This window comes from Prenolepis imparis, unplaced genomic scaffold (assembly GCF_030444845.1).
Source record: "Prenolepis imparis isolate NDT839.2.m4 unplaced genomic scaffold, iyPreImpa1.0 SCAF_11, whole genome shotgun sequence".
Lineage (NCBI taxonomy): Eukaryota > Metazoa > Arthropoda > Insecta > Hymenoptera > Formicidae > Prenolepis > Prenolepis imparis.
Genome location: NW_028141169.1, coordinates 4,778,395 through 4,802,169, shown reverse-complemented (window position 1 = coordinate 4,802,169; position 23,775 = coordinate 4,778,395). Strand labels below are relative to the sequence as shown.

General features: G+C 35.1%; 1 protein-coding gene across 7 annotated transcripts in view; it reads right to left on the bottom strand.

Moving 5' to 3' along the window:
• The window catches only part of Dpr12 (defective proboscis extension response 12), a 258,892-nt gene that overhangs the window by 66,424 nt on the left and 168,693 nt on the right, over positions 1-23,775 (bottom strand). For all 7 annotated transcript variants that reach the window (XR_014426479.1, XM_083050444.1, XM_083050446.1 and 4 more), the window contains exon 4: positions 21,538-21,699. Coding sequence is in view for 6 of the 7 variants with exons in the window: in XM_083050444.1 (XP_082906570.1) it covers positions 21,538-21,699 (162 nt within the window). In the remaining variant the exon portion in view is untranslated. The remainder of the gene's footprint in view (positions 1-21,537; positions 21,700-23,775) is intronic.

Below are 23,775 nucleotides of genomic sequence, written 5' to 3'. Positions count from 1 at the left end.
GCGCAATTCCATTCCATTAATGAATCTTCTCGTTAATGTCTCTTTTCTAATCTCTTGTGTGCTCCCGCGTTTATATAAATAATTCCTAAGGACATAATGTATATACAAGGCGCTTTTCTAGGACCTTAAGATTTTCTAGGATTTCTCAAGCATCGTCAAAGGGTTTCTCCTTCGCTCTGTGTCTCTTCTCGCTCTGTTTCCGTTTGTCTATTTTTCTTTTAAATTCCGCGCTTGCTTTTCTTCGGCCCTCCTCCCCCTTTCTCCTGTGCTATAGTTCTTTGTATGTCGTCGGACTTTCTTCTACACATCTTCTCTCTACCTCGCGGTTTCTTCTTTTAACTTACTTTCCCATTTTCTTTTGTTTAGCCTTATGCACACATACATCTCAAAGAGTACTATCTCTGTAAAATAGGCATTTTATACTCGGCTACTTGTTCTCTGTACATCGTTGAATGAGTTAGTCGTTTCATTTCCAATATTAGCTATATAAATCATAGAAGGTCTCGGTGTGCTCAAGCTTTGCTGTCCTCCGCAGTTGGCTCAAACAGATTTTTCTTTCTTGGTATATCTCTTTCATTCCCTTTCGTGTAGGCTATATTTTATTATTTCCATCCTTTATATGATTTCCTGTTTTCCGATAGAAAAAATATCCATTTCCTTTGTGCGGTTTTTTTAAATTACAGAAATATCTTTCCAGTATATCTTGATAATTATCACATACTGAATTGGCTATTGAAAAATAGAGCGCGTATAAGATACATCATTAAAGAAAAATTGATAATAATAAGAAAAAGTTCTTGCAATTGTTTACTATTGACTCTCTCTTTCTTTCGCGTTTTATATATCACAGCTATTATAAATATAATATTCTTAGCCATTATATATTTGTACGATTGCGGGATAGAATATTTGTTTGAAAGAGAAACCAATTTTTTCCATTTACCCGTCGACTAATACCTTTTTTTCTTTATACAATAACCGTTCGAATCCGTAGTACATTCGTAGTACGTTCGCAGCACGTTCAATGGATTTTTCAAGTGTATTGTTATCATTTGATGCGACTACTACATGATTTGTACAGAACCAACCCATACATGCTTTTTACATTATTCTGTTGAGTGTTTAAGGGGATACAGTCCTAAAGCACCTAATATAAATGTCTCTTTTTTCGTTCCTCGCCCTTCCTCTTTAATGACAGACAGAGAGAGGATAGGCAAGAGAGAGAGTCGGTGTCTCTCCCGTTTATTCCGTTCCTTTTTCAATTTCAACCCCGCGTCCATAGAATTTTGTCCCTTCTCTCTTTCTCTCGCGTACACGCGCGAGCATTGCGTTTTCCTCCATTTTGTCTCTCTCACGGGGACTTTTCTTCCTGTCTTCAGCGGACGTGTCCGCGTATACAGCCGCGCGGAGACGCATTAACTCGCAAGTACTCTTGGATACTATCACGAGAATAACGGCCTCCTGTGTTTCTTTTCCTAGCGGTGGCACCGGCACGAGTGGGTGAACGTTCCGCGCCGTTTCGAGGAGACTTAAGAAGGACAGGAAAGGGGAGAGAAGGATGGCGCAGGGTCGTGAGGCTGTTTTGCGCCCGGGTCTCGCAGTTTAACGACCATCCACTTGAATCGAGTCAGTAATATCGCGCGCGCGCGATGCACTATCCACCGACCCGGCAACGACGGAATAAGGAAGCGTCCCTGCACACGGGAACTTATGCAATATTCAAGTGTCTCTTTCGGTGAATCTACACGTTCTTTGCATTTCTATATTCGTCGGGATAGTCACAAAACTAACGTGTTCAACCGACTTTTACATAATTCTCGAAAAACACATCTTTTCGTGTATTTATCTTTTTTTAAAATCAGTAATTAATATAACACGATTGCACAATAGAAAATAAAATTTAAAAATATTCACGTTATTATACCGTTCAATAGTAGACCAAACTTTTCTCGCGACTTTATCTTCTCGGATTAAAATTTGTAATATATATAATTTCTAATTGTGTATGTACATACGTGATCTTGATTATATTACATACATCTCGTTTATATGCGCAAACTTCATTTGTAAACTATATATTCCAAGAACTCTCTACCGACGTACAATTAGGCATGTTGATCTGCCAGAGTTAGAATGGCGTTAATGCATCTGTTATCGTTGTAGACAAAGGTACATACACGTCATCGTCCAAAGGTCGTTGCGTGATAGTCTCGTTTTGAGGACCTTCTGCGGGGTCGGTGGCTCTTACTCATCAAAGGGTATCTATATTAATGAGATAGCGTGCAGTGTCACGCTACTGCGCCGACCGTCCTTATTACGCGCGAGTGGATGATTTTCGGCGCGCCATGCGGGAGTGGTTGACAAGGTATTGTACGCGAGTATATTATCAAAATTCATGAAGAGCTTGTTTCGTGTACCGGCCAGACAGTTGATGATCCGACGATGAGTTTAATATGTGCGCGGTCATACATAAATCCATCATACGAAATAATATTATTTTTTTTGTGACAAGTATCGTCAAAATATTGTAACAATAAAAAATAAACACCCTACTGATTTAATTATAATTTAATTATAATTATCTTCTTTCTTTCTCTCCCTCTTCGTTTTTCTCGCTTGAATATTCTATAAATTTACAAAACTTTTTTTAAAGTAAATAAATGCGACGGATGTAAAAATGATAGATTCGTATAATTTAATCGTTAATAGTATTATCGATATTTAAAGTTTTGTTAATTTTTTTTAACTCTGACTTGAATATATAGAATGCTTAGGTAAGAGAAACGAAGAAAAAAAGAAAGAAATAATCATAATTATAATAAATCAGTACTTTAAGTAGTACAAACATATTTTGATCCTACAAATATGAGTGTAATGCCATAAAAAATAATTATTTCTTATAATTTGTCAAATATGTATCGAAAGAACTGAAATAGTATACTTGTTATCTTACGTGATTCAATATAATTTACCCGGTGTTTCTCTGTATTTGTTAATTGCAAAGAAACATATATACGTGACAAAAATGTAATGCGTTTCGTATTTTCTCTAGCTGAATAAACATTTGCGGATTGAGAAAACGATTTTCGAGCGACGATTTATGAAACGAGCGCGAAATATTATTATCAGTATTATTACTAAGCGCGAGGAGAGAGAGAGAGAGTTGTTTAGTTAAATTAATCGCGCAAGTACGTACTCGCGAAGTACGTTCGTGAAATGCGGTTCGTTTAGCACTCGGACCACGTAGTGCGCAGCAAGCATCTCTCTCGTCCGTTGACTATCTATAAAACGTGTTCTCACCTCGATAGCTCCGGACATAATCCAAAGTGCTGCAAGAGCACCCATCTCGCAAAACAAAGCTCTCCCTTTCCTGTTTCCGTCCATGGACGGCCGCTCGGTACGGACCTACGAGACCCTCCCGCTACTCTCTCATTTTATTTAGAATCCGCTAGGTAGCTTCGATTACTCCCTCAAAGCTGCGTCGATTTTCGAAGCTCGTTGCGCATTGCACGGGGCGTTGGGTCGCGCAAGAACGAAAGAGGACAAAAGCTGGGCGAGGGAAAGGGAGATGAGAGGGAGGGAAATGCAATCGATGCACTATGCCGTAGGAAAAGCCGGCGAGAGCTCGTCCGTGAAGAAATTCTCGATTTGAAACGCGAACAGAGCGCTCAGTTAGCTCTGGCGAATATCTTGCTACTTGAAGCACAGATATACGTGTGTATGGTCTGCGATTTTTTTGGCTGTTGCAGTTCTGTCCGTACGAGCACTTGACACTTGAAGCATACATATATATATAGAGTCTCGCTCTTTAGTTTCTCTTTAACGCGCGTATTTATTTCTACCCCCGGTCGATGACATTGCGCGAAACTTGCAGCGCAGTTTAATAACTCGAGAATTACAACACGCCTGCGCAAAGAAGAGTGCGTAAAGTCGATGCAATTTCCAAGGTAATACGACCAGCTAAATATTCCAAAGATAGCTGCCTGCGCGTTTATAAGAGAGCTTATACACGAAGTAAATTCGAAATAGATTTAAAGCGACATCGCGCATTTGCATTAAATCTCTATAGACCTGCTATTTATAAATTTCAATGTAAGCGCGCAAATTTATAATAAATAAAAATTATTTAAAAATATATATGTTAACATTTAAAGCTCACCGTAAGCTTCTCGCTTCAATCATTTTTTCTACTGCTACTAATGATTTCTATTTTCCTACCTTTATTTATATTAATAATCTCCGTCCGGAGAATCTCAAGAATGTGTTTCCCTGAAAATGTATAATAAGTCACCGAGAGGAAAACTCATTATTTCGTTAAGTAACAATTCGGTAGCGCATAAGTAACCGCGTTACTTTCGCATCTCAATTTTCCTCCTGTCTGTACAAAGACGTTCTCAGCAGGAGGGGATTCAAGCGGAGCAACAGAATGAAGCCATACCCGGGCAACGTTTTCCATTTTCACGCGGTTGAAAATATCCACGCGAGACGCAAAGTGTCGGACCGCGGTTTTAAGGCAAGCCGCAGCCTATTTCTCTCATAAAAAAAAAAATCCGAGAGAGGAAAAAAAAGAAGCTGAAGAAGGCGGAAGCGTCGAGGCGGAGCTCGCAGACACTTTACCCTCCATCGTCTTCTTCATCCTCCTCCTCGTTATCGGTGTCGTTGTGGGTGACGTCGACGTCGTTTCACGAGAGGGGGAGGGGGAGAGAGAGAAAGAGAAATCGATTTTATCAGTGCCCCGGAGAGACGTCGCCGACATCGCGCGCAGAAAAACAGAAACAACTGTTGAAGCCGTTCTTCGTAGCCGAGAAACGGCGAAAGAAGAAGCGCGAGGGTATAAGGAATCGATGCGGGATAAAACCCAGATTGCACGCGATTGTACGAATCGCTCGTGTCGGGAGTGATTCTTATAAGGCGAGAGAAAACTGATGCGATTTTCCGCGAAATCGCGTTGCGGCGCGCCGTCACGGTTCGCAGGGCTAAATTATGTTACTCGCGTAATAACGGCGATCGATGATTCTTTCTGGCTGAATTGCTGGTAATATCTCTCCCTCTCTATCTTTCTGCGATGGAGTGAATTGCGTTTGTGGTGGCTGCTTTAGAGTCATAATTATCGGAGCGCGGTACAAATGCAGTGACAATTTTTTTTGGCGTTTTTCCTTAGCGCTAGAATCTTTTTTATCCCTTTTGGTTGTTTTATAAAGCGTGCACTCGATGTAATGAAACGTAATGCTCTTGTTCTACATGATCGAAAATCACAAAACAAAGTAAATATAAACTTCACTCTGAGGAACAAAAAAGTGATAGTTCCTGTACGAGGCAGAGAACCTGTTTGAGAAGTTTCGCGTCTCGGATATATCACAGTCGGAGAGATATCGGAGATTCAGTCCGATATATCACAGTCTATGTGAGAGAGTCAGAATTTAGAGGAAAAAGCATATCTTCGCAAAAGTCTTTTTTTTATGAATGTAAAAAATATTTGTCGTTTGTTATTCCAAGGGGCCTACGTCAAATTAATCTTGCCAAAGTATCCTCGCTGCGAGATTATCGGCGAGGATGTATTGTCTCTCATAGCGCGTTACCGATATATATAGGCGAGCAGGCGGGGTGATTTACGATAAAGAATATGTCGCGCCAGGCGCAACGTGAAATATCGTTTCACGTGACGCAATAAAATCGCTGTAACGAGTGGCGTCTTTTCTCGATGTTACAGCGGAGATCAAGGATCCGCCCGTTTGAAAAGTTTCTGCTCGCTTAAAACCTGGACGGGAAGGTATATAAGATTGACCTCGTGACAAGAGGGAGGAGAGCTCCCGGAGCGGATAAAAGAAAGATCTGTGAGAACTTGTCGATACTAAAGGAGGAGAGAGATGCCTCGGAGAACGTCTCGAAGGAGCTCGGAGCTATACCCTGGTGTTGTCCCGGAGTACAATCCCGGCAGCACGCAAGTCTTGTGTATTATACGTCTGTCTGTCGTGGATGTTTATCGATGCAAATGCGAATGCAGTCTAAAAGTAATCCTTAAGACACGTATCATCCTGCTTCTGAATCGCGTCAGGAAATAAAGTGTCTTTCACAAGCGCATGCCGTATTCCCCTCCGATATTTCTCGCTAACACAACGTTTGCTCTATACACGCATGTGCGATGTGCAGCAGGACACATTTCTCTCGTAATGCGACGAGAAAATGTCGTATCGTACGTAAGTTACGATATCGTTCACGGACAGCTGCGCGCTATTCTTACGAAACGTTATTTTTTTTTTTTTTTTTTTCTTTTCCTCGTCAACAGTTCTCTCAGTCACACTTTCCGAGATTTAATCCGACTCATCGCTTTGATCGAGGCGAGACGTTTCAAATTATCTCGTAACTGCAATATTGCAGTAACGCTACAGGCAACATCCGACTAAGACGAGAGAATCACGTTCAGGAATTTGTTGATAAGAATAAAAGAAACGCAACGGAAGATGTTACAGAAGGAAAAGCGTTGACCTGGGATATAACGCGGATTGCAAAGAATGTGTAGTTCGTATTTGAAAGCACGTAGGGAACTAGATAGGTAAGTATATACGCTCGAAAGCGAGCATATGCTGCTGAATTCTACCTGTTGTAAAAGAAATTGTCTTCTGTTTTTAAGTCTTAGTAGATACTCTTTTGTGTCGCATACTTTTATGCATGTATTGCTTCAAGTCATTCTTCTTATAACAAACAATGTTCAGATTTCGTGCTTTATACTCGCTGAAGAAAAATATTATTTATCTTGATGTTATAATGTACAAATATATGTCATGAGATGTATAAATCTTTTTATGTATGTTTTATAGAATACAAATTGTACAGCTATTAAAAATAATTGCAAATAGTTACAAAAAATGATTGTATGATTTCTGAAAGCCTATATAATATTCAAATAGATAAACGTTAAAAAGAAAAAAAATATATCAAATCTATTTGTGAATTTTCAAGCGTTCTCGACATAAATGCCTTGTATGCTCCATCGTTTACATTTTTTTTACTTCATCTTATTCGACCATAATTAATTAGCTTCGCACACATATACAAGGCCAAATTTTTTATCTTTTCTAATATACTAAAAATAACAATTTAAGCTAATTATCAATTTGAGTTCTTGAATCACGAATATCTCATTAATTAAGAAAATCACTGTTATCAGACTGAAAGTGAGAAAATTTTTATGAAATAAATTAAAATATGTTATTCGTAAACAGTGTTGCTACCACAAGCCATTATTGCATAACGTGTAATCAACGCGCGCAGATTGTGCCATACACTATTCCACATGCATCCAAACTCGGAGGGAAGTTCCCTCAAAGATTGCTGATGGCAAGTCCGCGGTTGCACCCGGATTTACGGTCGACTAACTTGCCCTGCAGCTTGTAGATCTCACACTGCCTGAATTTCTCTCGGCGTAGTTCCGTCTTAACTCAGCCATATTACATTCAAATGGCCGGATTGCAACATTTAATGACGAGGCATTATCATTCCGCGAAGAAATTCAACAGAACGAGATTGGCTACGTTTATCAAGTGTATATGTGTCGGTTTACGATTCTGGCTATGTATAATACAAACGACCGTGTATACGCGAGACGTAACGAGCCCCGTGTATTTGTGAGTTAAATATATTCCATTCGGGAAACAAGCAGTAGTAAAATTGGAGTAGACCTCGTTATTGACGATCCAAGAAACTTTGCCAATTAGTATTGTACAGTGAATTTCAACTTTTTTGCCGGCTGAACAATGCGCGTCCATTGTTTATTGATCCAGTGCTACTAATTCTAAATTTGCCAACGAACGCTTGTGTTACGCTTTAATCGAATAAATAACAAAGGAGATCTAATGTAGGAAATCACTAATTTTAATTTATGACAATGGGAAACTTTCAATATCGAAATTGTAAATCTAATGTTGTGTATCTTTACACTATTTTTACACGTTGTCGACGTGATAATATATAATTTTATTTAGGTATATCTAATATATTTTTATTTAGGTATATCTATTAAAATTTATTAGATTTAGAAATTAAGAAATTAATTAAATTATTTTCTTTATTTATATCACTCATTTTATCAGTGAAATCCGTAATAAAATACCATCGGCATTTCATTTTACAATTGTTGCAGTTTCTATCGTCTTTCATCTTTCATTGCTCGTTGATAACCGGCACAACTTTTACGATATGATAAAAAGACAAATATATTATTCCCCAAGATACTTTGCTAGGAGAGACTCGTTTAACGACCAGCCCGTTCGTCGACTTCATCACCAACAATAGTTTCTTTCTTTACCAAGAAGTATGACGGGATACATTATTCTGCAATTCTACCGCACGTTATACAATCTACGTACTTAAAGTCACGGAATAATGTAACGTGGAGACTCTCGTGTGTTTCATACGCGCTTCGTAACGAGCTGTAAAGGCCGCGCCAACGGACGAAACTTGTATCGTCAGGATGGCGTTACACGCTCGTTGCCAGCGAAACGAAGGCGGAAGCTGCGAGCAAATGGAAAGATGGCACGAGAGGTGAAGAGAAGTCGGTGACTTGTATTCGAGCATCAGATACAGAGGCACTTTCGTCCTTTGAAGCTCCGGAAGTTTCCCCGGAGGCGAATACATACACACACATACACGTATACATATATATATCCATCTGTCATACGTATTATAATCTAGTAGCAGCTGGGCCAGAAAGGAGCAACGAAGGAAGGACGTAACTTTGTGTGTCTGATAATCAAAGAAATTTTGCCTTGGGCTTTGGTCCGGGGTTTCGAAGTAGCACCGAAAGTGCCTCTGTAACGGTCGATTTATTGAAAAGCTTGACGTCGACCTCGTTTCATTCGGAGGATCGATATTATCAATTTTGCCCCATAGATGTGAGCAACGATCAGGGGCGTATACCTACAATACTTTCAATCTACTCAATCGAATTCTTTTTTTTCCTCTACGATATATATCGGTCATTGCGAAAAACTTGGTATTGTAATAATTGCGAGATATTAGCATCTTCGATAAAAATTAATTAATAAGTACAGTTCAATTAGGTAATATGTAACAATTCTGAACCGCTGAAGTATATATAAACAAATATAAATCATGTAAATCACTTAAACAAGTTCTTTGCATTCGTTGCATTTTGTTTTCCCCAAAAAGAATGAAATAACGGGATTTGTTACATCGCACGACAAAGGGTCAACCTTTGCCGGTTAGACTTTGCTGAGTTACCGTCTTAAAAAGTAAGTCGCAGTAAAGGGCAGCGACATCGCGGGATATTGCATCACCGGTTCAGGCCCTTTACGACGAGTCCCAAGCGAACCGGGAACAGAACATGGGCGATTAAGGACATTTCGCTAGCCTGGAAGATTCTCTCTCAAGGCATTACAAAATCTCTCGTCGGAGACTTGTTAAGGTTAATTTCGCAGCACAATTCGTGACGATGTACTTTTATAAAATTAAATCGTTCAATATCTTTTAATATCCCAAGTTTTCCCCTTACGTTTTATTAAATATCTTCTAATATGACTTTTGCCATTTTTCTCCTTATATCGTGGTAATTAAAATCTAACGAGGTGCAACCCGATAAAAAAAATTATGAATATTATATTAATTTGCCAACAAATTTAAATATTAAATATTAAATATTAAAATTCTCTCTTGCCTTTCCTCTCTTTGTCCCCTGCAGATAAAGTATATTCTGTCGACTCATTATTCTTTCATCGTAATGTTACTTCCGTCACGTAATGATAATGCGTACTCACGGAAATTAAAGCACCTCTCTTAGATTTCATACACGCATGCTATTATCAGCATCAAACTAATCTTATTATTATCGTAATAGGTCGTAATAAGCATAAATTCTGCCGTAATAAAATTTTGTTGTCAGCCGATGTTATTGGATTAAGCTTATGTCGGAAAACGTTTATCGTAACAAAATTAATCCGTTTCTTATGCATGTCATTTATGTTAATTATCGATCATTTTTATTTTAATTTTTTCTTTTTAAACTAATTTAAAAGCAACGTGTTCCAAATATCATCAAAAATTTAGTAATAAGACAATTCGTTTCTTGAATATAATTCTGACGATATAATTATTGAATATCATATAAAGAAAAATTTTTAGAAGCTAGAAATGCGTTTGTATAATATCGGTATTTGCATCTCCTGCAAGAAAAAACTGTTTTGTCTCAAATCAGAACTAGAGAAATCTAGAGATCTAGAGAAGCTATTATAATAAATTTAAAATAAACGTTTAAATAGCGTTAAAATAAACATGAACGTTTCACAGAGAGAATTAAAGTTACGATTGACACAATCTGTAATCGACAAGTCTTTTATCGATGCTTCGCAGACTTAAATAATGCTGACGTTGTCATTAGCTCTTTTTTCCTAATTTTTTGTATCGTGTTGTGAGGGCTGTTGATTAAACGGCATTGACATATTTTTTTCTTGCAATGTAAAAGATTTTAATCTAACGAGAAACCACGACAAGGTCGAAATATAAAATTAACCAATAATAATTTTTTATATTATCATATATTACGGATAATTTTCCATTTGTCGTCAGCGACCTGCAGTGTATTATCGTTTTATAGTGTCACAATTGCGCGCACAAACTTGAAAGCGCATAACTGTTAATTCTGTTACGAGGTAAGGAAATGTCCGGAACTGTTTATGTCCAATGAGATTCTTCCTGCCTCGAAGACTCGCGGACTCTGCGTCGCAGAGTCTGACGGAGTATTATAAAATTCAAATGATGTAGTAACTATCATAATTCTACTTCTCAATATTGCGGACTTTTAATGCGCGCTAATATTATATTAAACAACCGGAGAAGATCAGACCGTCAAAGAGTAAAATAGGCGGGGAATTAGTTATTCATTATTCATTACGACGTTAAAACTCGGCGAACTTTGCTGCTTTCTCGCGATAATAAGTCGCACGGAAAATTAATCATTCATTTTACATGCAAGACGCAGTGCGTGATAGTTGTTATTACTATGCGTGTTACTTGCGAAGGCGATAAATGTTTCTGTGGCAAACTTTTACGTTATCAATTGTGGTATAAATTTATAATAGATAAAAAATTTGAAAAATAATAACTGTCAACAACAAATTAGCAGTTTTTTTTATAGTAAAAATTATATATATAAAATCATTCAAATAAATAAAAAATTTCATATTATTTCCGTTATATAATCGAAATAATTCACGGTACATTGTTAATTAATTCGTTAGATCTTTATAAAATTAAAACATAATATTCTTGTAATTATAAATTAACAATATTACATTTTATATATATATATATATATAAGAAATAAAATGGTTGTATTATATAGAATAATATATCTTATAAATTTAAATTATATAAATTTCGAGTAAAACAATTTCTTTAAAGTTACGTTTATCAGATAAAGATATGGAAATGTACATTAAATTATATTAAGATTAAGTTAAATAATAAGTAATTTTTTACTAATTAAGATACAAAGAAAAAGTCTTTTAAAATATTCATACTATTTATTAATGAGCACTGCATGTCTGCAATAAAAAGTCAATTGTTTCAGCATGATAAGCATTCTGTCACGTCGTCACGTCACGGATTAATTATTCCACGAATCGCTTGTTAAAGATGTCGAAATTATCGTGGCGCGTAACGAGGCAGTCCGATTGAAAAGTTTAAATTGGCGGTGAGCATGAAAGATTGTCGTGTCGCGTCCACCCTGTAATTTCAAGTTCGTTCGCCCTTTTTCGTCCGTGTTCCCTTTATCACTTTTATCGCACGCGTCTCGCAATTAAATCAAAAGCGGATTTAATCAGTAACCTTCTACGATCTCGCTTTTCCTCATTAGAGTACAATAAATTTGCGAACGATTCTATAATTTCATTAATTTTCGTAAATCAATATTTCGAAGCGAAATATAAAGGCATTTACGTTGTCTTTAATTTCATTATGTCTATAAAGGCGTAATCGTAGTCAATATAAATGAAAGTAGTCCCTTTAACGTTTAATTTAAAATACAATGATGAGTAAAGAAAATATAGAGTTTAAGTGGAGCATATGGATTTCATAAATATAGAACATGTTATCCGTTTCATTTAAACATCTCTTCAATATTTGGAATAAAACCAATAATTTACGATTCGTCTTCTTTCACATCAATATTCTTATAAAATTATTCTAAAATACCATCTGAAAATAAGATATTTTGTTTTTCAAAAAGTCAATACTCTTAATTTAAATTATCGTAATCGAAATTTAACTCAATGCTTTCTCCTTATTAACTTCATTATAATTTCTCAATTCTCAAGATCAATTTTATTGGTGATTAAAGTTCAAATTTTGATGTCATAATGTAGTTAAACTCTGCATTTTAATGAACTGTGAGAGAGGAGAATGGCATCGCTTCGTTAATAAGATAAGATTCTACGTCACTTTTATCGATCTCGAAACGTTATGAAAACGTTTCCAATTTGCATTGTCCACTCGATTAAATCTTTCTTCAAACATAGACCGTTCGCGATGATGACTTGTCGCCATTACCCTTTATAGAGCCGATAACGCACGTATATACATATATATTTATAACATTTTTAGTGATATTCTCTCGAACTGCGCCGATAAGAGGGAGAACACATCGACAGAAAAGAGGGTGTCGCGCCCAAGTACGAAGAGTCGAGGGGTGCGTCGACGCTCGGGGGCGTCGGGTATTCACAAAAGGTCCGCAAACTCGAAGGAAATTGCTTTCCCTCCTCACTTAACTCAATTATTCGTTACTTTCGCCCCGTTAAAGCGCATATCGCGAAAGTTATCCGCTCCTCTCTCTCTCTCTCTCTCTCTCTCTCTGCCAGGCGCCGTATCGTCGTTCCCGCGCGTTCGAAAATGGCGGCTAAAATGCGTTATCATGGATATAATCCTTAACTCCAATCGAGGAAACTCGACCTTATCCCCCTCCCTTTCTCCGTGAGGACCTTTTGCCCAGCACTTTCGAGGAGCCATCTAGTAAACTCTCATTCCCTTGTCCCGTGTCGTAATGCGTTTGCGTTACTTAAGTTAGTTATACCGGTAGTTGCTTGCAGATTAATGCAACAAACGACAAGCGAGTTACGCTAAAAGAAGTTTCCGTCGTTTATGCTAATACGTTGCAATTTTATGCCGGCGTATAAATAGCAGCATGGCGAGTAAAATAGTGTTTTGCAAAGTACAACACAATTACAAAAGTTCTAATGTCGACATGTATCATTTACGTTGTTATCCTATACGTTTAACTGAAGTGAAATATTGTGCAGATAAAATACTGATACTACTAAACTCAATCGAGATTAAAATGATAATTGTATATAATGCGAGTTTTACATCTATTTAAGCATTTGTATAAATAAGTTATAAATGACAGAAATTATTATTTTACTATTCTGATTTGTGAACAAATGTAATTTTTTTTGCAAAGAAAATTAACCATCTGCTTCATTTTCGATTTATTCTTCTTAAAATTCAGCTTTAATGTATCACAACGTATTATACTGCTTACAAATCATTTTCCTCTTGTTTTCGAAAAGCTGTCTCATCGGTCCACGGTTATCCGCTTTCGTATTATCGTATTATTTAGGTTATTCGAGCGCGCTAAGTTGTTTACTGGCAGATGTAATGAAGATTGAAGTTACAACTAGGAGAAAGTTAGATGCTCATTCGTTATTTATGTTAATGGTGGCTTAGGTGGTATATTATCCTGGTTTTCTACCGTCACTGTGATCGCTGAATATTTAAATATAAAAAAAATTTACATATCTGTTTTTAAATTGCATTAAAAGGGACGACATCGAATATATTTTATAAACCGAATTTTCGCTTGTACGCGTGGAATTACGATTCAAACTGAATAAAATGAAAATTCAATATTAGCTAATTATAAGTATGTTTCTATTTACTAATTTTCATTTATGTGTCTATTTACTTATCCATATTTTTAACGGGATAAAACGTTTATTAAATGAACAAAATATGACAAATTATTATTCAAATATGACAAAATATGACAAAATATGACAAATTATTATTAATATGCCATGCATATGCATAAAAGTACTGAACTCAATAAAAGAATACTTTGTATATTCTTAAGATTCATTTTATTGTTGATTGAAATATGAATGAAACCTTAATTATTGTTTTTTCAATATACATATATTCAAATACCATCAAGTTTCAAATTCATTAATCAAATATCACTCAAACTTATTGTTAGTCTGCATAACTAATGTTCAACTATTATTCACCTATTATTTTTTATCCTATAAATTCAGTTAAATAGATTTAGGATATTAAATAATAAGATTTGCAATTTCCTGTACGTTCATTTCGACAATCCGATAAAAACAAATCGTGTTTGTAAGCTGATATTCATCCATTAATTTCCATCCGAGGTATAATATTTCTCCGTTGATTTTTCCGTCCATCATGCACGAATTTTCGAGAGCTCGTTTCGCTTTCGAAGCGAAATACGCGATTCACGCGTAACATACTGCACGTACAGTTATGTCATATGTGCTCCAGCTGGCGCGTAAAAGGGTGCATAAAAATTCTCTGTGTCTTGGCGAACGGTAAAAATTGGCGTCGTGCTTTAGCGGCGACCTCGGAAACCCTGTCGATCGAAAGTGCGAATCAAATTGGATTTTTTTTTCTTTTCGAGGGCGACGCGGTCCACCGACCGTTACACACTATACGGATATGGATTTATTTCGTTCACCACTCTGTTACATGCCCCGAATGTTGATGGGTCTGGCAAAACGTGAACGCCTCGGTTCTACAACCGAGCGTGGGTTAGTATCGTTTTGTCGTAAATAAGTTACGTCAGCTGCAAACGCGGTATTCGCAGCATCCGTTTCGATTGTGTGTGTCGCCGTGCAGAATGATATGTATAACTGCTTGCAAGAATCGCTTTCTGAGAGAGGTTTTGACTCACGCTACGTGACTGATACTTAGTAAAGCTCGAATGATTTCTGATGATCTCTGTACGAATTCTATATAGTCAAACATGTATGCTTACAAATTTCCTTCCAATATTGTAATAGGGTAATCAAAATGCATTAAAATGTATGAACAGATTATTCTATAGCGCACAAACACTCAAGATTTGCGATATGTATTTATATAGATGATAAGTTTTTTATATTAAATATAAAGTTTATTTGTTTTATATTAATAATTAAAAACGTTCTGAATGTTTATTAACTATACATTCGAATAATCAATCAAAATCTATCTTTAATATATTATAAATGCAATAAAAATTGACAGATCGATATATTGTGTGTCAACAAATCATAAAAGCTTTCGCGACTAATAATTTATTCGCGCGTTGTGTAACTTGGTGAATTGTTTTGCAAGTATAAATTCGACAATATTTTTTTTGCCTGTACATTGTAAAATAAATCAAACAACTACCCTAACAAAAAAATGTAAAAGAACGTTCTATTTTGAAATTTTCGTCGTCATGCTTTTTTTTACCTATCCACATACCAGAACGCATGTATTTCAATTACTCTGTTACAATATTCACGTATAGATGGAATTCATAAGCGTCCACAGTTTGACTGTACAATTCTATTAACATAGAGATCAGTATTCGAGCCTTGTTAAATATCGGTCATGTTGCGATCGATAGTATGGCTTTTTCACATGATGGCATTTGGATCTTTTATCATAACTTTCTTATTCGACTTAAGTCTTTCAATTATAACTTTCTAACTTACTAATTCCTTTTAAAATAAAATTAAATCACGAATACACAGTTGCGCTATTTATTTACAAACTCAAACACACAAAATTCATAAAACTCCTTCGAGTCCCGAAGATCTTTAATCTCGTTTAAAATTTAAAAAATATTTTGACGTATCAGAAAATACACCATGCAAAATAATAATCTAGTAATTGTTGATGTTTTAAAAGCAATCTTTTGGCAATCCAAATCATCGTTTCATATACGCGAAGTGAATGTCAACTATTGAACTACAAATAATTTTAACTTTCATATTCAATTTTCATGAAATACATATAGATCGCCCTGCTTTCAATCTCAAATATATGTACAGGGGCTCCTTTATATGTTTCATAGTGCATCTACTTTATTAGCGAAATTATTATGCGTGCACTCGCTCGCTTGAACACGACAAGCTCTCTCAGCGCGCAACTATACTCTTCCTATTATAAATTTTCAGCACGTAGCAGTCCGCACACGTGTGTTGTCCGTACGCGCCGAAAGTTCCTACTGCGAAAATATGCAACGGTAGTACGAGCTTAATTAAACTCGGCACGTTAACCGAACCATTAATTTTCTGTTAACACAAAAGAACCTATAGGTTGCGTATGCTATATCGCCGGACCAGAGATGAAAGTAGCGGATTAATTCTTACGGATATATATCGGATATAAGTCACATCGAGTGTGCTATGAACAAGTTGAGCATTGAAAGCTTAATGAGTTTTCTTGGAGCTTAACGACATTGCCAAGCTACTTTCGCAACCCTCATTTCCAAGAGATTTATTTATCGTTGTAAGAAGTCTCGTTATAATGGCTCTGAAAGCATTAGCATACATTGAAATGATATGAGATTAAAAATACAGAGATAACTGAAGATTGAAATGTCTGATCTAGCTTCGAAATAATGCATTAATCGAATTATTTATTAAGCAATTACTATAATTGAACACTAAAGCACAATGATATTTTCTACGTTCTGATCTATTTACATTTAACGTTTCATTGTGTAAATTAATTTTTCAAAAATAATCGAATATGATTTTTAATTGTAAATAATATTTTTTAATGTTGCAATAATTATACAAATTCAGGTATAAGTCTAATAAGAGCTAGATATTGGTGCAAAAAAAATTGTCTTTGAATTCCTCTTTATTCATTTTGTATTTGTTGTCCCAAAATGATTTGTTGACTTAAAATAATTAAAGAGGAAATTGAAAACAATTTTGTTGCATCTAATGTCTGCGTCTAACTATTATTAATCTTTTTCATATCTAAGTTTGTATTTGTATATCAGAGGCTTTTCAATTAATTATTTTAGTACGAGCATAATAATACATTCTTATAAAATGATTCACACAAACAAAAAAATTAAAATCTGATTAGTTTACATATAGAAACAGTTTACACAAAGAGATATCTAAATTCTTACATAATAGACGATTGATGTAGACTCGTAATCGCGGGATTAACAAACGTGGCTTGAGGATATTCATGTTTTAATCCCGATGAAAGTAAGATATCGCGCGGCATGTCTCGCAGGGCTTCACCCGAGATTAACTGCCAAATTTGACCTCCATCAAGGAATATCAGAATCTTAGTTTAGCCCAGCGTTTCGCAGCGCGAGCAGAAACTTAGCCCGAAAGCTTAACGAGCCCTACGATCGTGGCTACGTACATTTCGACATGGGCCAGGGTGAGAAAGTACTTATCTTCAGCGCCGAAGGGACTTCTCGTACTGTACTGTCCCATAAGCGACCCACTTTCTCTATATAAGTGTAAGTAGGTAGATATAAACCAATGCGAGTCGCGCGCAGCCAGCTGCGGCTAAGATGGAGTTTGCGATAAGCGCGAAACGAGCTTTCCATTACTCCTCCGAAGGCGCGTAAAAAGTTAAGCACCTTGACTTACGTACTATGTAACAACTCAAGGTCCGTTTTAATTAATTTCTTTTTACAGTCGCGGTATAAGGCTGTCCGGACGCGTAATTAAACTTGGCATTTAATACCCGGCGCTACTCTCAGCTTGTATATTGTCGATATAATCGCAATAAAGATAGCTTTCCGACGTTAAACAGTATTTTTCGGCCGCTTTATCCCACGATAAGCAAGAAGCTCCCACATGTGTGTTACTCCAATTGTCAAATGCAAAAGTACCGGAGATTTAAAGCTAAAATACGTCTCGATCTGTATTTTTCCAGTAAATGTATATTTTGCAATAAAAATAACATTGAGAGAACTGCAGAAAAACATTCGTGTTTACAAGAGCAGTAATATTCAGGGACGCTTTAATTATATTTTAAACATTGATTCATTTGCGTGAAATAGTAATATAAACTGTGAATAAAAGACAACAAAATTCAAATATTTACATATAACAAATTTGTTGTATTTCATACATAATGATTTCTGGTGTGTAAGATACGATATAAAATTTTGAATATATTTCTGTAATTTTTATTTTATTTTTTTTTTTAAATATAATTTATACACCACTGTGTTCGGTCAAACGCCGTCCATCCACGAAAAAATAAAAACTTTAAATTCCGATAAAATTTCCTAGAATGAGAGAACTTTTACACAACATAAGTTTTTTTTTTTTTTTCAAATATTTCTTATTGTTTATATAAATTTTCTTCAGATATATATGTCATTAGCTTATCGTAAAATTTTCTACAACACTTTTGCGAATAGCACGACTGTGAGTCTAATGCACGGCGACGCGAGAAAATGTTTCGAAAGGTAAAACCGAAACTGGTTGTTGAGAAGGTTTTCACATACCCGTTCACATATACACACGTACACATTATCCGTTCTCTCACTTTTACCGCAGACATTGCTGCAGCGAGCTTTCGATTACTCGTAAAGCTTTCCAACGTTCCATCTTCAATTACACTTAATCGTGGTCGCCATGCTCGCAATAAAACGGTCACCGCAGTATATCTGTCGTTCGCGATAGCTCGATGCCTTTCTCGCTAAAATGTTTTCTACGACAAAGATAGTGGGAGTCAGGAGAGAGCTTCCTATTTCTTTGATGCTCTTTACTACGGGATCTATCTTGATTTATACGATCTTAAAAAGATTATTCGAGAGCGATTGCTGTTGCAAAGATGGTTCATGAAGAAAGAGATATAAAATACCACCCAGTATATGCAATGACGTTCGTGCAATGTGCAATGAATCAAAGATCTCTTTAAAAAGTGCAAAATGTTCCACCAAGAGCTTAATTGACAGCAGCCAAAACTTCACCCGCTACGTCTTGTATGTTCTCTATCATAATTTTCCTTTATTCTATTTATGTGAAATTTATTTCACAATTTGATTTATATATAATGCATGTTTCTTTATATATCAGTTTTTAAATAATTTAAATTTTATATTCAATACGTTTAAATAGAAAAATGTGGGATATTGAAGGATGCAAACCACCATCATTTATAGTATACATGAAATATTACGTTACGGGTAATTTGTAAGCTTTGACAACGTGATTTGTCATCGCGAGAGATGGGTGATCGCTTTAGACGTTTCATCTTATCTCTGATAACTTTTAATTAGAACCTGCATAAACTATAGTGAAGACGCTGAACGGACGGTACTCATCTCACGCATCACGTATTGGTCGGAAATATACACCTATGTATTATCGATCTTATGACAAAGTGATCTCCATGCTCGGTGTATAATGAGGTGTTGAGAGTTGCATTGCGGTCATATAGCCACACCCGTCATTTATCTACATTCGTTTTCCTCTGCCTCTCGTCGCGACCTAATAAATAGAACGTCGTCGTGCATTCAACAACAGTCGTTGAATACAGTTGGACAGTCATTGATCTTTTTTCGAATCACACAATTCCTCATATATTGCTTCATATTTGACTTATGTTGCAGTTGTTATATGATTCCAAGTCGTGAGTCATAACGGGCAAATGGGATTCTACTGTAAAATTGATAATTCGATCATATAAATCGCGATATATCAAATGAAACGAAAAACATTAAATGTATTGAAATAATTTATAAAGCAATATTATTTAAACGATATAATTTAGGAAGAAAATTTTAGCTTTATATATCCGAGCAGTTAAATTATCTATTTTGATTAATTCATTATTATGTAAGTGTAACTAGCCATTTTATTTACATTCATTCGCGCTTCAATGTAATTATTAAATTACAAAGGTACAATCTAAATTTCAATGCTGTAATCGGCTTTTGATATTATGTTGTACACATTGAATACTTATTAATAACCATTATTGTATTTTCGTTTAATAATCACGCATTTTCGTTATTTTATAATAAATTAAATTTTGTCGGTAATTATTCTACGTATCATTTCGTTCTTCTAATGCATTAAACATAATAGTATCTATATCATCACGAATATTTTATTTCGTTTTACAAATCTGTATAAATTTTTACTCTACTATATCTTTGTTATAAGAAATTCAATCATCGGTTCTCTCTCTCAGTAATTTTTTAAATCCAATATTATTAATTTTCATAAAATACTTAATATGCAAAGAATATACTGTTCTGCTTCATAGTCACTGAATTTACTTACGAGTAAATTTTCGTGAAATTTACTTGGAGCTGACAGACAATGACTCGAAGATGCTCTTCGAAGCAAGAGATCGAGGAAAGTAAGCAACGCGGAAACAAAAGTTGAGAGTAAGTTTACCGGAAAAAGTTTCGCGGCGGTACCGTATTCGCGCCCGAAATTAACATAAGAGAGAGGTCACCCAGAACTTGATTCTTCAGCAGTCGAAAGTTTTCGGGAAGGGTCAGAGAGATTATCCGTAGATTCCCGTAGTTTACTCAACAGCGAGCGCAAGCTCGACATCGTGTCTCGTTATTCACGCTGTCCGATTTCTTTCGAGCTCACACGTACTCGTTGCGAACTCGTGTTTGCCGTTCCATTAGCCGGAAAAATGTATGAATATGCAGGAAAAACGTACGGTTTATACCGCTCGCGGATTTACGTGTTAGTGCTCGCCGTCACATTTAATTATATCATCTAATGATGCGACGAAAAAGTTCTCTACCTTTATATCTAGGTAATTAGATATAAAATTATTTCATATCTTCCCTTGTTTTGCAGTATTTTCGCGGTATCTCTTTCCGTTTCAGCATTTTAAATCTAAATGTTATAGGATATATGTTGTATATAAGCTAGAGAGCGATATCTTGTGACTAAAATGTGTTTACTTTGTCCTTAATGATTATTGATATTAAATATTGGTTATATGATAAAAGAATTATTAAATATATTGTGTAATGCATTATCGAATATATATTGACATTTAATGCCAAATTGATAATGCGTACGTTGCGGTGTACATAATCAGCAATGTTTGAAATTATTGATAGGAGGATTTATTATTCTCGTTACACATATCCCACATAAATCACCGATCACCTGCGCGTACCTTCATAACGCGTATTATTGAAATATACATCCGGTTTAAAGATACCAATTTGCATGTTATAACACAAAGGCGTGTTTCCTGATCGCGCTGCGATCAACGGAGAAACAATAAACTGCATCATCAGCATAAATATAAATTGAACGATTCGTCAATTTCATTAAAAGATTAGAAAGGGGAAAAAACAATAACGAGAGACCAATGAAGCGGTAAATGAAGAGATAAAGCGAGCGCGATGAGTATTATAGTATATCACGAGATAAAAGTTGGAAAATACTCATTAAAATACATTGAATTAATTAATCCGTAAAAAGATTGTGGGTAGATTCACATTACCTGACACTCGTATGTCCCGTTATCTCTGTCCTGGACGTATTTTATTTGAAGGGTCCAATCGTCCGAGCCTTCGGGATGCAGCACTTGGAATCGCTCGTCGTTCGTATATGTGAACATGGAGCTTGTTAAGACGTGAAAATCACGTCGCCGGATCCACGATATCTGAAACACAATAATCGATGGACGGTCAGTAAAAATTAATAAATATATAAGAAACATTTTTAATTATCAATTTTATAGCGACAAGTTAAAACTGAACGGAATCTATGTGGAAAAAAAAACTTTAATGCAGCAAATTAAAGTGTAAAACGGATATTCAATCTAATTTGACAGACGTATTCCGTCATCACAGAAAATACGACACAGACGTATATTGAATTTTAATTGAAACAAATATTAAGTTAACATGGAGCTGTCAGCATATATTTGCGCTTATATAAATTAGGTTAACATAACCAATTGGATTTCATTTGATGAAAATTATGTGTCAAGCGTTTTTAATGGGTTCTCGACGAGCATACAAAATAATTACATCTGTGTAGATATAAAAAAAAGTTAATAATAAAATAATAATGACAAAACATTGCTGTCACGTACCTATAATATATATAAATTATAACAATCTATACATTGTGTAAAACAGAAGAGAGAGATTCAATACAGCAATGTTAGATTATAAAATAATTCTGTTGAGTATATATTGGTGTGTTGTGTAAATAAAGAGAAAAAGATGAACGATCCGTGTTATACCACATGAAATGGAAATGTATTTATAACTTTGCGTAATGGTTGTATAAAAAATTTCAAAATAAAATACAATCGATTATATGCATATACAACAGTTTGAACATATATGTATAGGAAGCTATTTTAATTAAGTAAGAGACTAAAAATGCAATTGCGTAATGTAATATGCGTTACATAAATATTTCATCAAGTTTAATTACAACCGAGCTACGTATCTAGTGAGATATTTTATTTTTAATGTCAAATGAAAATAAAAATTTATCGCTTCTAGAAATGAGTTTTGCTCTATTCTGTTCTGGTACGCCAACATATTTTTATACAGACAAATTAAATATAAAAATAATTATTCATTAAATTATATATATATATCTATATATATATATATATTATCATCAGCATAAAATGTGCAGCATTAAAAGCTTTTTTAGAATATTTTTCTTTGAAAGTATCCAAATGAAAGAAGTGATAAAATAAATATTGTGGTTGTCTTTTCAACATATATATAATAAATATATGTAATATATGTAATATGAAATAGAAATTAACTGTTTTTGAAACGAGCAGAATAATAAAAATATAAATATTTCAAAGTAATATAATTATTCATATTTCTCACAATCATCATTTCTGTATTTATTTCTGTATAGCAGCCATGATCACTATTGTTTATCAAACGAGAGAGAGTTTACGAAGCGTGAGGAGAACTGGTTTTAGCGGTACTTAGTAATTTCGCTCCTGCTCAAATGTTACGACCTATCTTGCGATCCGGAGGGACTAAGCACGATATTGCATAAATACTAAAATTGTGAGAGCCGGAAATACGATCTCGATCTCTGGGGGAATGCGGCAGACCTGCCCCCTCCTCACCCTCCCATTGTCCTCAAGCAAGCTTCTTGCTTCCTCTCCCTTATAGTTGATGTTTCAAGATCATTGTAGAAAGAGAATGCATAAAACATAAGATATAAACTTGGTAACCAATCACCATCTTTAGATCGAATTGCCGCTTATGAATCGTATAAATAATGCGATATTAGATTACATGTAATAAGATAAATTTTTACATTTCTTAAAATTTTGATGATAAATAAATGTATAGAAATGAAATTTTCTGATTTACTTAATGTGAATTTAAATGTGCTTTTTTTATGAATACGTCAAAATCAGATTCAATTATGCTTTGAACGGTACGTTAAATATTTTATAGCAATAATAACTAGCTGCTATAGTTGTCATTTTATGTATGTAAATAGAAAAAAATGTGTTGACCTAATTGCTTGTAATATTTAATATATTATATACGACTCGCGTTCCTGGATATGTAGTTTTCATTTTAAATAGCATATAAAAATAGCGCAAGCATTTGTAAAGTCGCATTTACGCGAATAATGCCGACGTAAATATGCTAATTCCTGTTATAGCATTATGTTTACATAATTTTATTAATTTGCTAGACTTTTCGCCAGTGCTGGCAAACTCGACAAGATGCTCGGA